We start from the raw sequence: 15161 nt of genomic DNA on the forward strand, positions 1-15161 counted from the left end.
AATTCTGCATGGTATTGATATTTATGTGTGTATATAATGGAAGTGTCGGCCCATCGGTGTAGGGTACCGGTCTGCTTAACGCGCGAACCGGTCGGCAATTAACATGGGTGAGCGAACCGGCCTAAACCAATAGGTTAACGTGTCGTGCTTTTTCCGCACCTGCGTGATTTGCCCTGCGCGTGTACCTGCTTTGTCATTGGCATGAATAGCAAATCTGTGGGGTTTATGCGGGTCCCGCTTGTTTCACTCTTCATTTCACCAAGAAATAGCCATCCGGGTAAGTGGGACCGGCGTGACTTGGCCGTGTAAGAAGTTTTAGCTCTTCGTGATCGACCCTTCTGCGTTCATCGAGAGTGCATGAAGGTCTGCACATCAGGAATCGGTTCGCAGAGGAAAGCGGAATTAGGGTTTCGGGAATTCCCCCTTCGAGCTCCCAATTCTCCCGTTTCGTTGTGCTTCCATCTCGACTTGCATCGGGTTGGGTTCGAGGGTAGTCCTCGGCGCCGATGATCTCTGCCTCGGATCCGCTGAGATGAGACCGTTAGAGGACCTCCTCACCGCGGTCTCCCTCGCGGCCGCGCCGGCGGGGACGGAAGCGGAGACGGTTGTGCTTCCGGGACCCGCAGACGGGAGCGCGTTGGTCTCCCCGTCGTGGCTCGTGGGTTGCCATGGGCTCCTGTACAATCTCGCATTGATCGTCCCCTCGGTGATCTTTGTCGCCTACCTCGCGTCTCTGGCGCGGAAGAGCTTCGCCAAGCTCACGAATGGCTACTCTTATGTCATGATTGCCTATTACGCCCTCCTCTGGCTCATCAGCGTTCTCAATCTTCTATGGTGCCTTGTCCAGGTACGGCATTTTAGCTCTTCTTTAGTTCTCCGGATATTTTAAGTGGTAATTGAGTCGCCTGTGGTAAAAACTTGTTTCAATTGTTTATGAATATCGATGGTTCAGTAATTGCTCTTTGGGTCTCGCATGCACTCATAGAAGATTGGTTATTACAAGTTACCCTAGTGCATGTGTTCGATGTACTCAAACTTAGGTGGGTGTTGTCCTCAACATGTTTCAATATCAGGTAAAAAAATGCAGGAGACACCACTTTTATCCATTGATGACAACTCAACCTACAATCCGGAGAATATCATAGCTTAGTATCAACTATTGTTTGTTTCCTGGTACCCTTCTGCGAACGTTGATTCTTATGAAGTTTGTAATTAGTTTTTATTTGTATTGAATATTAGATAGATTACTATCTATTCCCTGATAAATAACTTGAATCATATCACTCACATGATTCTATAGTGTCATAGGTTCATCAAAGGCAGGGACTTCCGCGTTGGGCCTGTAAAAACTTCTTGCTTACTGCAATCTTGTTTTGCTTATTCACAATTTTGCATGCATAAGGAGCAAAATGGAGGATAGTTGCTGGTTTCTGGGTTTTGTCGAACATTGGCATGCGAGCAAACTTCTAATGGAAATTAATATCATAGATTACCAATTCTGATGACAGATAGATGCTGATCATGAACTATGACAATAGTCACTGCTGTATATGGACATTAGGAATCATTGTAGGACCACAAATGTCCCTATTATTTATTGGGAAACAAGTAAAACTAAAAGCAGAGTGTGAAACCATGTGCTGTAGAAATACATTAAATGTTTGGAACCATTATGTGTTTAGTATGTTTAAAGGGAAATTACTTGCAGGAAGCTGATTAATACAAGTGATTTATGATTTTTGAACCCTTACTCGTAGCAAGCCAATCAAGTAATGTGAGTCTATCTCAATGTTCTCTCACCTGTTTATTTGGATGCAGGCATGGCAATGTTCGCCTGAGAAAGAATTATCTTGGAATATGTTGTCATTGTTCACAGAATCTGGGATGTTATTTTTAGAAGTTAGCTTGTTGGCCTTTCTACTTCAAGGAAATCATGCAGGTGGATTGGACGTTTTAACACGTACATTTGTAATATCAGGAGTAATTGTTGCTGCTGATACATTATTGAAGGTAATTAATGATGTTAAACGTTTGTTAATGATCAATACTTTAGCAATTAATGTTTTAGACAGAGTTGCTTCTCCAGTTCCTTTATTCTGCTTCTGTTAATGGCCATCCTTGTTGGTATGTGATTGGTAAAAGTTACTTTGTCTTGTTTATGAGAATGTGAATTGAGAGGAACTTAAAGTCATGGTATGTGAATTGTGACAGTTTTAGTGAAGAGACCCATAATAGATAAAATAGACATTACTGTGAGTAAATTGACATACAATATGTCAGAATTCAAGATCATCCCTAGTTGTATGATCGGAAGAGAGGTTTTTAATCTTATGACAATTAGGAAAGGAGCACCATTAACTGACTAACAATGGTATTTATGAGGATGCCGGGTGAATATGCCCAAGGGGAGGCTAGATCATATCTGGACAGCAGAGGTCGCTGAGAGTGATTCACAACAGTAAAGAGAGAAAACACTATCTATTACTGGTAACAGTCTAGGGGTGTTCAAATTGAACAGGGAAATCGAACCAAAAACTGAAACCAAAGCGAAACCTAACCGGTTCAAAATCAGTTCGGTCAGAACCGGTTCACCAATGGTTCGGTTTTGAAGGCTATAAACAGTTCTGGTCTGAGGGTATCCTTTTTTGGCTCAATTAACCGGTGCGAGTAAAAGATTAATCCGGTTGAGTTCACTACCCTAAGACCTTAACTGGTTCAAACTGATTAATCAAACTGGCCCAAATGCCCAATTTTACAAATAACGTGACCTCAATTTTACAAATATTGTAATGTTGCCCAATTGGACTAAGATTCCGGTTTGGTTCAATTGAATTGAACTGGTTCATTTGAAAAAAAAAAAAATTTTAAATTACTTGAAATTATAAATTGATTAGCCGAACCAGATTAACCGGTTTTGAATCAGTTCGGTTAGGTAGATCCTGATCAATTCTGGTTCACACTATCTTACTTTAGGCAAACCGAATAAAAAAAATGGTTTGGTTCAGTTTGGCTCTTAATGATTCGGTTCGAACCAGTTTGAACACTCTAGGTAACACCATCAGAAATGCTAATTATTAGTTGTAGTTGTGAGAGAGATGGAAGAAGTATGAATGGTAGCAATAAGAAAAACTGAATGGAATGAGATACGGTTAAAAATAAATTACGAAGAACAGATACAGACATAAGACAATCAAAATGCACTATGGATATGCCAACGAGGGAAATCTTAAACAGTATAATATGACTCAGTAGGAAATAGCAATTGTCAAATGTGTTTTCAATATGTTGTTGTAATCTTATATATGAAATGAAGATGCACTTTGTACAATTAGATATTCCATGCTCAACAGAACACATTACATTCACAAAGTTACTTCAAACTTGTGCATAGAACATCAAGGAGATTCTTATGATCATAACAAAGTTAATGTATTTTATATGTCTAGGAATATGTTGATGGTGATGGTATACTTCTCCCAGCTCCTCCCCCTTCCTCTATCTAGGTAGATCATTTTTATATCTAGGCAGATTATTGCATCTGATACTTCTTTTTTATATTCCCAGCTTCACCAGTTATTTGATTTTGTGTGCACAGCCTATATATGTACATATGTATGTAGTGTATTTTTGTTGTTGATGTTTTTCTTGTATGTATGTAAAGCATATATGGTTCATTAATGCTTCTACGATTGACTACTTTGCGTATGAATGTGTATTTCATATGTAACATTTACGTATGTTTATGTATGTTCTGCACTTGTGCTTATAAAAATATGTATTTCATGAGTACTTTATATATGCATGTGTTCTTGTGCATGCATCTTCGATAGGTATTTTGTTTTTGGTTGTGGATAGACTGTTATTGTGGTTCTAGCAATAAAATAGCTGACATGAAGTTTCATTTTCTTTTTCAGGCAATCTATATATTTGGTTTCGGGGTACCATTATTTGCAGACAACAATGAAACAGCACATCAAGCAAGATGGGGTTTGTGGATTGTCCACAAGTTGTTGCTTACTGCAGTCTATGGCTCCATTTTTTTCATGCACCACTCAAAGTGGAGAGAGAGGTTGCCAGGTGATCCTCATTTTGGTACGGCTATTATGTTTAAACGTTGTGTTGTATGTTCTCTTGGAATCTTTTAATTTTTGTCTTTCCTGTTAGCAGCAAGACCAGCATTCTACAATTATGTTTGTGTTATGCTGTTATTAAATACAATGTCCCTGTTTGGTTGTCTGCTTGCGGGAAATGGAGCTGGATTCGGGATCTGGTATCAATTATAGTCTTTTCGATCCTACAGATGTTAGAGGTTTTGCTGCCAAAAGCTAATCTTGCTTCTTGTTGCAGGTTGTCCAATCTTATAACCGTATGCTACCACTCTCTCTATCTTCCGCTTCTCTATGTGATCTTCCTGGCAGATTTTTTCCAGGTCTGCTTCCCTGTTCCCTTGCCGAAATTTCTCTGGTTTGGCTAGTGTATTTTTTTAAGCTTGATATTCTACAACGACTTGCTGTATGAATTTGTGTACAGGAAGAAGATTTGCGCTTAGAGAACGTGTACTACTCCGAGATGAAAGATGCTGGTTTCTTCGATGACGATTGGGATTAGTATGTCAGTCGGATAGGTTATATCGTCACTCTGTCACCTTTGTAAATAAGTGCATCGCAATTGTGTTTAAAAATACAAATTCAGCAACTATATGAGTCTTATTACATATTTGATATTTCAGTACATGTCTTTGTTCTTTTGCTCCTTTTTGATCTTCTAGGACAAGTTGCTCGATGCATGTCATTTTTTCTGTAACATGATATCAAAGAGGAACAGCTGGTGGCAAAATTAAGGTTAAAGAAGAAAAGTGAGTTGTATGAGCGGTATGTATCGGTTTGACAAAGGATCGATATCAATGTATCTTGTATTAGTATGTTCAGTATAACTCGGTAGATATGTATTGTATCGATAATTGATCGTTATATCAGTATAATGTAAATCATGATTATTACTGCAAGAGGACATATCAAACAAGTCATATAATTAATTAATTAATTATATGGTGGTATTTGTTGCAGGCCCCTCATTCTAGTTGCACTTGGTACCACTGTATGGAGCCAAGCTGGCCATCGATCTCTAGCTCGCATACAGACCTGACGAGGTGAGAAACAGCATCATCAACAGTGTTGAACCCGGCAAGATCCGGTGGCAATGCATTGGCAGGCCAGTTCTCCAGCCAACCCTTCAACCTCAGCCGGAGTTCTTCCTCTGTTACAAACTCTTCGCTTTTGCCGGGCTCCAAAAGGACGTAAGTGTCCGACTGTAGATGTGCTCTTCTCCTTCTTACTGCAGAAACCTGATCACGATTTCCCAGTCGATTAGACAAGCTTTGGATTTCCTAACATCGAAATCCATCGAAAAAAGGAACGAAGAAAAGCAATAGCATGATATGTCAGTTCATGGTAACGATAGATCTCATATTTATTTAGTCTCATATTAGTTGAGGAGAATGAAACTAAGAACTCATAAGTCCGTCGGATCTCTTTTACCCATATAGGCGTTTTTTAAAACTCACGTGCTGTTCCGAAAATAACAAAATCATACGGGTATGTCCATCGCTCAAAAAAGGATAATTTCTCGTGAGCTTACGGGTCACACCAATGGTCGATCGATCAAATAATCTCTTATCAGATTGGTACTAGAAGGAGGGCTCGAGGCCTGCACCTCGGCCGAACAAACTCGCTCCCAAGCTCCCTTTAGGAGGGGAGGGGGAGAATACTGATAAGATCATTTAATCTCACATTGGTTGAAGAGTATGGTTCCGTTGAGGAGTATAGGAACCAAAGGCTCATAAGTCCATCGGATCTTCCTTATCCTCATAAGCTTCTTTTGAACTCATATGCTCCGAAAAAGATAAAATAATACAGATACGCCCATGAGCCTACGGGCCACACCGACCACACCAATGGTGTACCGATCAAATGATCCCTTATCAATATCCTCACTAAAATTACGTCAGAGAGAGTTCAAAGTCTTAAAATTCATACTTCTGCTCACTTCTTTACAGCATATACATATCTAGAAAGAGAGAGAGAGAGAGAGAGAGAGAGAACGGGCAAAGTTTGTGTCGAAGCTAACCTTCACGTGAAGCTTGTCATGCATCAGACTGTTTGGTGGTTCCGAATTAGGCAGAGAAAACACACTGCCACCAGTGATGACCGACCCTTTCCTGCTGTTGTATGAAGATCGCCTGTGTAATCTTGAAAGATGATTATCTACAGAAAAGGCAACGCATGAGAATTCTCCCTTTTAATTAAAATAATTAGGTATACAGTTTATAAGGTATAAAAAATTATTTGTAAAACATTGAGATTATTAGGTATAAAAAATTCTCCCTTATATAAGGTATAAAATAATTAGGTATAAAAAATTGGTTAAATTTCATAATTGCACCGTACAACATTGAGATTATTCACAACAATTATTTGTAAAACCAGAAATTAAAATTTTGAACTATGTGATCGAGGGCAAGTCATACATTTTGAGTAAATTTTCCATACATGTTGCCCCTTTTCTAAGTTCTAATCAAGTTCTAATCGGTGTCTGTCGTATCAAAGTGTACCGGTCGTATCGGGCGGTACGTACCGGTCCGCCAGGTACTCGGTACGTGGATCGTCTTGTACCGCTACAGTGCTACAGTATTACACTGTAGCACTGCTACAGTATCAGTACACAAAGGTGTATCACTCGGTACGCCCTGGTGTACCGCTCGATATGTTATCGCCCGATACATCGGTACCGTACCGTACCAAGCCCGGATCAAAACTCCGGTACGATACAGTATGACGGACCTTGGTTCTAATCATGCAACATCAAGTAAAACTCTATGAGTCGAGTCTGCCTCCTCTGTTGAGAATGAGACATCCAACTTTATTCGTGCTTGTTGCACAAGTGATAGTAGGTCTTAGGTTCGAATATGTATATATATGTGAGTGTCATGTTGTACGCTACTAGTCGAAATCAGCCTCGAGCTAACCCCTAAGCATAGACATATTTATTGTCCAATTAGATCAGAAAATAATGGTTGTAATAAAGCCAGGAGTATTCTCCAACATGATACCGGTCTCTAGCTAGCCTGCCTAGGTACAACTGTGATGTCATACATCAAAGAGAGGGTTTGAAGGCTCAAGCAAACAAACATGGGAGTATACATACTTGTGTCTTTGGAAGGAAACCCGAGTGTAGGCTTCTGCAAACACAACACCACCTGAAATTTCTATAGTTTGATGGAAATCCAACCAAATAAATATGAAGATTATTATGGCGTATCATCATTTAGTTCATCCTCTCTTTTGATCACCGATGCTAGACTAGAGTAGTATAAATCAGCAATATGAATGCTTTCGTAATGGTCGATTTGGGTACCACCAGCTCTGCATATGGGGTGATCTTGCAGGACTTCTTGGCTCTTTCGATCATTTCCTCAAACATCCTGTCTTCATCTCCATTTCCTTTACTCTCCGACCGACCAACAGAAGAAGCACAACACATCTTAAATACTCGCTCCTCACAGATCTAACAAAAGGAATCCAACCTAAACAATCATCAGCTTGGCCCAAACTCACTCCTGAGTTGTAGCAACAGAGTGGCAGAAACAGTTCATGTTTCCACCCATACGCCATTCACGATTCACCGAATAAACTCTTCTCTGCTTGCATTAATTCCTCCTAATCCATCATCTCATATATGCAGCACAAGGGAAGAAAAGAAAGAAATCTCGAGACAGAGAAAGACATACCAGGAATCGTCCGAAACCCATGCCTGAGAGGATACATCCTGCAAGCCATTATAACTCTCATCCGTCGCGAGTCCCACCGTTTCTACCCCGAAGCATTCATTCTTCTTCGTGGAAGAATGAGAGGTCCGGATGAAGCCCGGCGCGGGAGGGAGGATAACGAGAGCTCGCGTGAAGATAATGTCCAATGGATGATGAGTCGCATTCGACATCATGTTGTAATGTCATATTATCATATTACGACGACATATCGTAAGATATCATCATTTAATTAACATATATTAAAATCCTTCACATGTCATATTTGCCCCCTTTTAAATTTAATTCAATCACTTCCTGCCATATTAACATTAATCCTTTTTAATTAAAAAAAATATATAGAAATATAAAAAAACTTACGCTAATATTTTTCACATCACAACAAATTCTCATAAATGATGACTCCAAAAGATGGATATTCTTAGTTTCTTACCGTCGATCATAAACCAACCATACACACAAATAATTTTAATACTAATTATGTATAATAATATAATAAATAATGACACCCACATATCAAGATCCAAATATATAAAATTTGATCTCCACATATATAAATCAAAATATGCACATAAAAACATATTAAGCTTCATAGTTACTCCGTATCATACATATCAAGATCCAAATAGATTGTTCGCATGATAAATCTTTCAATGAAAGTCGAGAACTAAACACCAACGTTGCACGTTTGGCAATGGATACATTTTACACTGGCTAAAAATGTTCATTCTCAATCATAAGAGGAGATCATAAGCGCAATCTTGTGCAGTAGGCCGTATGCGCTCTTCTCATCCGTGCCAGCTGCAGCTGCCCACTCCTGATACTTGTGAAGACTTCCAGTGAAGTCGGTGAATAATCCATCGACCCCAATTTTGTTTAGCCAGTACTCGTACTCAGAATATGGGTCTTGATGGAAATCAAAGTGTAAGAACGAATTCTCATTCCTGTAGGTGTATGGATGTACCTACAATTAATGTAAAAGTGTAAAACAATCGATATCAGCATTTTTCAGATAATACATTTGTCAAGTACAAAGCGAGGAGATATCAAGGATAAACTTCTAAACCATCTAAGCATGTGAAATGCTGAACAAAAGCAAACGATAAGCTGTCAGCAAACAACTAATCAATGGCAACATGTAAAAGAAATTAGTTCTGGGTATCATACATTAGGTTGGAACTGAAACTCCTGATACTTATGACTATACAACTCTCAAGGTGTTTATTATGACTATACAACTCTCAAGGTGTTTATTATGACCTTGGTTGTACTTCCAAGCAATAAATTGCCTATACAAATGATCATCGTAAACTGAAGACAGTAAAACAATCACTAACATGATTATTGCAAAGCTCATTATGTGCATCTGCAGCATAAACAAAGCACAACCAACAATACGGATGCAAAAACATAAAGAAAACCAATTAAAGGCAGATGATAGATGGAACTAACAGAGAGGAGGCACGAGAATGAAAACAAACAGCTACCTGAAGATTATGTGCATGTGCTCTATCAACAAGATCAGAGGGTGTAGTCAAGTGGTTATTTTCTGGGGGAACAATCGTGTCCTTCCAGGGTCCGATTCCAACCACATAGCTTCTGATGTATTCAAGAAAACTATCTGAAGTAATTTCCCAATATGACTGCAACAAACAAATAAAAATTAGTATGCGTAGTGAACCATAGAAAATTGCAGAAGATAGTGACCAAACTAATTATGTCAAATCAAATATAAAAGTCATTGCTAAGATATTCTTCAATCAACATAAATGTATTTATGCGGTCACTGATACATAATTCAACACTCCAAATTTAGTTTAATTAAAAAATATAGCAGAATATCCTCGTTTGGGCACAAGCAAACCTGATTTGTGTCTTGCGTTGGCATGGTGAAGTCATCAATTAAAAATATTTTTGGAGAATCTGTCAGGTTTGAAATGTATATTAAAGAAGTTGGAGCAAAAGACTGTATGAACACTGGTTGCTTCAGCCAATCCTCCGACATGTATGCGCCTTTATACCCATACTTCAGTAGCAACCCAACAAACTTGTCCTCAAATTTCTTCCCATGGGGCCATTTGACCTGCGAAAATGGAATAGCTATGAAAATCCTCCTAAGAGTTTAATGACAGAAGCACATAAGATAATTAAGAGGTCACTATGTTGTTTGAAGAAACATTACAGGAAAATTGTCTCTCCAAATTTTTTTACATCGAAATGTTACTTCTCGTTAAAAATCTATAATTTGATTTATTGGTGATGCAGATACATTCTCAGGAGTCAGGACAAATACAGATCACTCACATGCTGATTGATGAAAACTGGATTTTTGATCTCTGGGTATATTCCAACAATTCTGTTGGCATCAAGAGCAATGGCAATGAACTCCTCAAACGTGATAATTGAAAATTTACCTGATTAACAGATTGGAACAAGAATTAGTGTTGTAGCAATGTAATGTTAAACAAGCCAATTCATCTATTAGTCATCATCAAAAGGTCAACATTATAAAATTCCAACTATAAAGTGCCAATTTCCCAGGACTATTCCAGATGTACTTTCAAGGTCTAGTCAAGATAAATACATGAAACCATTCAGCTACCTGTTAAATTTTCATCCAATTCAATCACTTAGGCCATTGTACCTCGTTTCGATAGACTAAAGAAGTCAACCGATCAGGTTCAGAAACCTACGCTATCATTGTTAATGTTAAATTATTTACTTGCTTGGCAAAAACCACGTAGAAACTGGGTATCCAAAAGCCAAATCCAGCAGGATTACTGTCCAAGCCTAAGACTGAAATATTTTCAGCCTGAAATATTTGTGCTCAAGAACTGTTCTAGGGACTCAGCTAAACTAAGGGGAGAACTATTGGCAGGTCATGCCAAAGCATTAATTTATTTATAATATAGATGAAGGAAAGATAAGTGACAAAATAATTGAGTTGATATTAAATGAATAAAACAAGTAAATTGAAACAAAAGGAAAAAGTATTACAAGAAAGAACAATGCAAACTAAATTAAATGTACGTATCATTGAAAAATTCATCAAAATTAAACCCAAATAAGCATACCGTTATACTGTTGATCTCGGAATGGATACCTCTGCTTCACTCTAAGTGATTTAAGTTCATCAAGTGTAAAATCCACTGTAAATAAGCCAAACAGTATGATGTCAGTTGCAACGGTGCTGATGCAGTTTATAAGACACGAGAAATCAAAAGATACAGTGATCCACACAATCACTTTCGAGACAGCTGGAACCTGCTTTCCGGAAAGAACCTACAAGCAAGTAATTAATTTATCTTCTAAGAGCTCCAGTACATCTTGGTTATCTGATATGAATTAACACCAATTGTAACCACAGACTGCTTAATCCTCGGTTTTCCAATATCAACCAAACAGAATTTAACTACAGCAGTCAAATATTTTACATTTGTCATCCAATTGTTAGGACCATTTTAGTAACAAGACATCTTAAGATTTGCAGAGTTGACCAACAAAAGCAGTCTAAAAAGTTTCAAACCATCCAACGTGTGTTGATAAAACTATTTGGGAACAAGACCAGTAGAACAATTAATTGTAGGAACACATACCTACAAACAAAACCAATAGAAAAATTAATTGTAAGAACACATACCTACAAAGTACCCAGTCATGTTAGACCCTTGAACTTCATAGGTTCTTTTGCGATCGGCAAACTCCTTATGTTTGGCAATATCAGTTGTATCATCAAGTATTACATCATGAAAGCAAATTAACGAGCCATCTTTACTTGCAAGGATATCAGTCTCTATGAAGTCGGCACCTTCTTCGATGGCTCTCTGCAAGAACAACCAAATACTATTTTAGATTTGGAATAATCAAGGAAGCATTATCACTTCACTACACATAGTTTGACTTTTCATAGCATCTTTGGGCTTCATGAAGGTTCCAAAATAATACTTTTTCTGTGAGGACTCATCTCCTGAAACAAATAGATAGCTTAAAATTTTCTAAGACTATGCCCTTTCTTTTTATGTTGATGCTTACTTGACCATCAAGAGTTGCCTTATCACAAGGTTTCCTAATAACCAACATCAGGTAATAAAATTAGAAATCAAGATTGCCATTGGTGATTGTAGGTGAGAAGAACAAACATCAAAATAAGTAATTTCAGAAATGCAGATATCAGATGGCTGAGGTCATAGCTAGGATCCATTCATGGACTTTTATTGATGACAAAAATTCAAATGATTCTGTCGTGCTTCAAACAGGATCATAAGACAAATAATCCAGTTGCTTGCCTGCTTGATCTGAACTCTTATTCAGTATATTATTACATGTGGTCCTCAGAGAACACAAACTCAAGTAGATATTGCTCAAAAAATCATGTGCAAATCAATTCTCATACAGTAAAACATGGAACATTTGTCAATTGAAAATCAGAATGAAGTAAATAATCATAATGGCAGATCACAGAAAATATTCTATGGTCCTCTGATCTTGCAACTCAAGTTGGATTATAGTTACCATATAGGCAGCAACTGTTTCTTCGGGAATCTCTCCATTCGAACCCCGATGAGCAATGTTATATGGTCTCGATGTCTGCAGGGGCTGTTTGACTTTGTTGTCTTGTTTGCTTGGCAGCGGGTAGATTGGCCTCCCGACGGTCAAGTTAAACAAGGAGAAAAGAAGCAAAGAGGCAATCCCTGCCAAAAGAAGAAAGAAACATGTTGAGCACCATCTTGAGTCAAAATATCACAAGGCAATAGAAACTAGTAGAAATGATCATCAATTTTCACAATACCATAAAATGGAACATATGTTTATGAAACAAAAAAGAAGGCACGAATGCATGAGAAAAGCAAAAGAAAATATAGATAGAAAAAACTCTCGGTTTGAGCACCATCTTGGATCCAGAAGCCAGCACTTGGCCAAATTGAGAACTTAGTAGATATTTATTATTTCAGGATGATAAAATCGACAACATGTCTTAGTAAAAAAAGCAGAAGAAAGTGGACGTCTGCAATAGGACTCAGGAGTTCGACTGACACTAGCAATACAAATGAACAAGCAACACAAATTTCAAATCTTAACAAATGTGATGACCCATAACAACATTTTCAAAATGATCAAATTTACGAGTAACTCACCTAAATGAAGAACAGAACGACACAGCCGCATGACAGAAGCAGAAGTAAACATAGCAAAATTACTCATTTCACACACCATCTTAAGTCCATATATCAGAAGAAATGCAAATGAATAAGCAATATAAAGCCGACAGGCGACCAAAATAGAATTAGTAAATACAATCATCACTGGAGTAACCAAAAGTATAACAAGAAACAGATGCATGACAAGAGCAGAAGTATACATAGCATGGTTACTCAAGATGGCAAACGATCACCTATAAACAACCCTCCTACATTGCCGACGTTTGGTTCATATATACTGAACATCAACCATCATTTATTGCCATGAAGAAAATATCTTTCCACTTGAGAACATGAAAAAAAGCAAATTTTCTTGATCCTTCGAAACAACTCCACCCCAAATCGTCAATTGAAGAAAAGATCGCGGAGATCTCATCAAACGCAGGGCACGAGGAGGGAGGAAACACACGACACGAGTCGAAAACACGAATCCATTCAATTAGAGACGAGAGCAAGAGTAGCAGGGAAAGAGAGCTCACAGAGGGATGCCATGATATCCTCCTCGCTTCCTCCCCTCTCCCCCACTCCGCGCCTCTTCTCCCAATCTAACCTCAACCGGGGCGAAGCCCGCACTGGACTAATTGTGGGGAAATGAAATCGATAAATATAGAGGGGCGAAAAAAGAATATTCGGCGGAATAATAGGAGGCAATGGGATCGTTGATGAATTCACACTCGATTAGAATAAATACAGTGATTGAACATGGAATAATACCTCCAAGCAAAAGCGACGATCGCACGGACTTCCTGGTGAGGCGATGGATCGTTGATTCAGGTTTGGTGAGGGGATACATCCCCAGATTGGATTGCTACTGGCAGCTGAGAGGGATGCGTTACTTCTCGAGCAAATTCCCTAAAAAATTCTTTACTTTTATCCTTTTTGTTTTCGATTTTTTCCCCCTAATTGAATTGAACCGATCTAAAATATAAACCAAAACCCCCCCAAAATATAAAGAAAGCGGCTAATAGATTAAATAATATTAATATACATTTTATATTAATAAAAATAAAAATAAAACTAAAAATATAAAAAAATTGAACAATAAATATCTTATAATTTCAGCTTAAATTGATAACAAAATTAACAAAATAAAAATTTTAAACTTTTAACTCACATTCCATAATTTTCAAAAAATTTCAAATATTTATATATTTTTACAATATTATTTAATTTATTAACTATTATTTATTTTGAACGAATTTAAATTTTGGGTCGGATTCAATTAATGGGTTTGAAAAGCGAGAAAGAAGAGAAAACGACAGAATTTGCCCGTCTTCTTTAATTAGTATTGATCGCAGTTGATTGGCGTGTCAAATGGATCCGAAACGGCACGAAGTCAAAACGATATTTATTTATCTGGCAGAAACATCCTTCGTAGCCGATTAAGGATCACGCGGCGACGTACGTGAACTGTCACTGCCGATATCAAGTGGAACCCACCATTCTGACGAATTCTATTCGAGAGTAAACGAGTATTTAAATAATTTTGTGGCTTTCGAGGCATTTAACTCGCGAGTCGCGTGCTGACGGGTGGGTCTTTTTTTTTGTGGGGGCGGCACGCCTGACGGACGATACCCAATAAATTATCTGCCCTGTTCCACGCGGCCCAATCCCTTTTAATAAGCATTTCATCGAACGATTTCCGCGCGTCCTTCAGCCTGCCAGATCTATAGAACACATAGACTATGGAGTTAAGACATCAGGCTTGCCGGAGTTGGGCGACGACGAGCCTGCGCTCCTTGTGCCTCCTAAATTGGACACATTTCTTAACGCGTTTGCGGACGATGGAACAGAGCTCGACCCCGTCACAAAAGCATCGACTACGACGACGACGGCGACGAGAAACCAACGACTGAAAACGACTCGGCGGAGTGGAGAAGGTTGAAAGTTTCAGAGAAGACCTGCGGTGGTGGATTCCCTCGAGCAGCGGGCAATGGTTGCCTTCCATTGCAGTCGCGCGCGTTGATTCCACGGGAGCGCGAGGGTCAATGGCAGGCCGACTTGGACTTGGTAAAGCTGGAGGCCAGTGGTGGTTGAGCAGAGACCGTCCCAAGTCATCCTTTGGACCCATATGAAGAAGCCTCTGCATACCTACTACAATTTGTAATACAAAGGCCAAATTAATTGTTTTAGAAAATAAT

The 15161-nt window shown here is 38.5% G+C and overlaps 3 protein-coding genes across 6 annotated transcripts; 1 reads left to right on the plus strand and 2 right to left on the minus strand.

Annotated features, from left to right (window-relative positions):
- The first annotated feature begins 329 nt into the window (after window positions 1-329).
- LOC135581608 (protein CANDIDATE G-PROTEIN COUPLED RECEPTOR 2-like) lies at window positions 330-4728 on the plus strand. 2 transcript variants are annotated; one of them, XM_065154730.1, is made up of 6 exons: window positions 330-847; window positions 1819-2010; window positions 3915-4092; window positions 4168-4270; window positions 4348-4429; window positions 4531-4728. In XM_065154730.1, exons 1-6 carry the CDS (start codon window positions 533-535, stop codon window positions 4606-4608), a joined length of 948 nt encoding a protein of 315 aa, XP_065010802.1. In that variant the 5' UTR covers window positions 330-532; the 3' UTR covers window positions 4609-4728. The 2 variants fall into 2 exon arrangements, with proteins under 2 accessions (XP_065010802.1, XP_065010803.1); XM_065154731.1 differs by having other exon boundaries at window positions 3915-4077.
- A 284-nt stretch (window positions 4729-5012) lies between these two features.
- Window positions 5013-7963, minus strand: LOC103990089 (protein CHLORORESPIRATORY REDUCTION 7, chloroplastic). The gene is made up of 3 exons (XM_009409120.3): window positions 7787-7963; window positions 6127-6263; window positions 5013-5344 (listed from the first exon to the last, which is right to left on the minus strand). The coding sequence occupies exons 1-3, from the start codon at window positions 7845-7847 to the stop codon at window positions 5072-5074; spliced, it is 471 nt and encodes a 156-aa protein (XP_009407395.2). The 5' UTR covers window positions 7848-7963; the 3' UTR covers window positions 5013-5071.
- A 389-nt stretch (window positions 7964-8352) lies between these two features.
- Window positions 8353-13933, minus strand: LOC103990087 (glycerophosphodiester phosphodiesterase GDPD6). Of its 3 annotated transcripts, none has more exons than XM_009409117.3 (9): window positions 13735-13933; window positions 13500-13597; window positions 12335-12513; window positions 11463-11646; window positions 10897-10971; window positions 10127-10236; window positions 9687-9905; window positions 9310-9465; window positions 8353-8786 (listed from the first exon to the last, which is right to left on the minus strand). In XM_009409117.3, exons 2-9 carry the CDS (start codon window positions 13510-13512, stop codon window positions 8553-8555), a joined length of 1170 nt encoding a protein of 389 aa, XP_009407392.2. In that variant the 5' UTR covers window positions 13513-13597; window positions 13735-13933; the 3' UTR covers window positions 8353-8552. The 3 variants fall into 3 exon arrangements, with proteins under 3 accessions (XP_009407392.2, XP_009407391.2, XP_018683275.2); XM_009409116.3 differs by having other exon boundaries at window positions 13500-13592; window positions 13735-13890; XM_018827730.2 differs by lacking the exon at window positions 13500-13597 and having other exon boundaries at window positions 13735-13888.
- Between the last annotated feature and the right edge of the window lie 1228 nt (window positions 13934-15161).

The sequence above is a fragment of the Musa acuminata genome, chromosome BXJ3-6, assembly GCF_036884655.1.
Source record: "Musa acuminata AAA Group cultivar baxijiao chromosome BXJ3-6, Cavendish_Baxijiao_AAA, whole genome shotgun sequence".
NCBI lineage: Eukaryota > Viridiplantae > Streptophyta > Magnoliopsida > Zingiberales > Musaceae > Musa > Musa acuminata.

What these genes read in the sequence shown, in the direction of transcription:
- LOC135581608 (XM_065154730.1), top strand. Translation starts at nt 533, where the DNA reads ATGAGACCGTTAGAGGACCTCCTCACCGCGGTCTCCCTCGCGGCCGCG. An exon ending in TTCTATGGTGCCTTGTCCAG is followed by an intron (nt 848 to 1,818) that starts GTACGGCATTTT and finishes ATTTGGATGCAG; the next exon opens with GCATGGCAATGTTCGCCTGA. An exon ending in CTGCTGATACATTATTGAAG is followed by an intron (nt 2,011 to 3,914) that starts GTAATTAATGAT and finishes TTTCTTTTTCAG; the next exon opens with GCAATCTATATATTTGGTTT.
- LOC103990089 (XM_009409120.3), bottom strand. Translation starts at nt 7,847, where the DNA reads ATGAGAGTTATAATGGCTTGCAGGATGTATCCTCTCAGGCATGGGTTT. An exon ending in TGGGTTTCGGACGATTCCTG is followed by an intron (nt 6,264 to 7,786) that starts GTATGTCTTTCT and finishes CCTTTTCTGTAG; the next exon opens with ATAATCATCTTTCAAGATTA. An exon ending in ATGACAAGCTTCACGTGAAG is followed by an intron (nt 5,345 to 6,126) that starts GTTAGCTTCGAC and finishes AATCGTGATCAG; the next exon opens with GTTTCTGCAGTAAGAAGGAG.
- LOC103990087 (XM_009409116.3), bottom strand. Translation starts at nt 13,813, where the DNA reads ATGTATCCCCTCACCAAACCTGAATCAACGATCCATCGCCTCACCAGG. An exon ending in CATGACTGGGTACTTTGTAG is followed by an intron (nt 10,972 to 11,462) that starts GTATGTGTTCTT and finishes GCTTATTTACAG; the next exon opens with TGGATTTTACACTTGATGAA. An exon ending in CACATGCACATAATCTTCAG is followed by an intron (nt 8,787 to 9,309) that starts GTAGCTGTTTGT and finishes CATTAATTGTAG; the next exon opens with GTACATCCATACACCTACAG.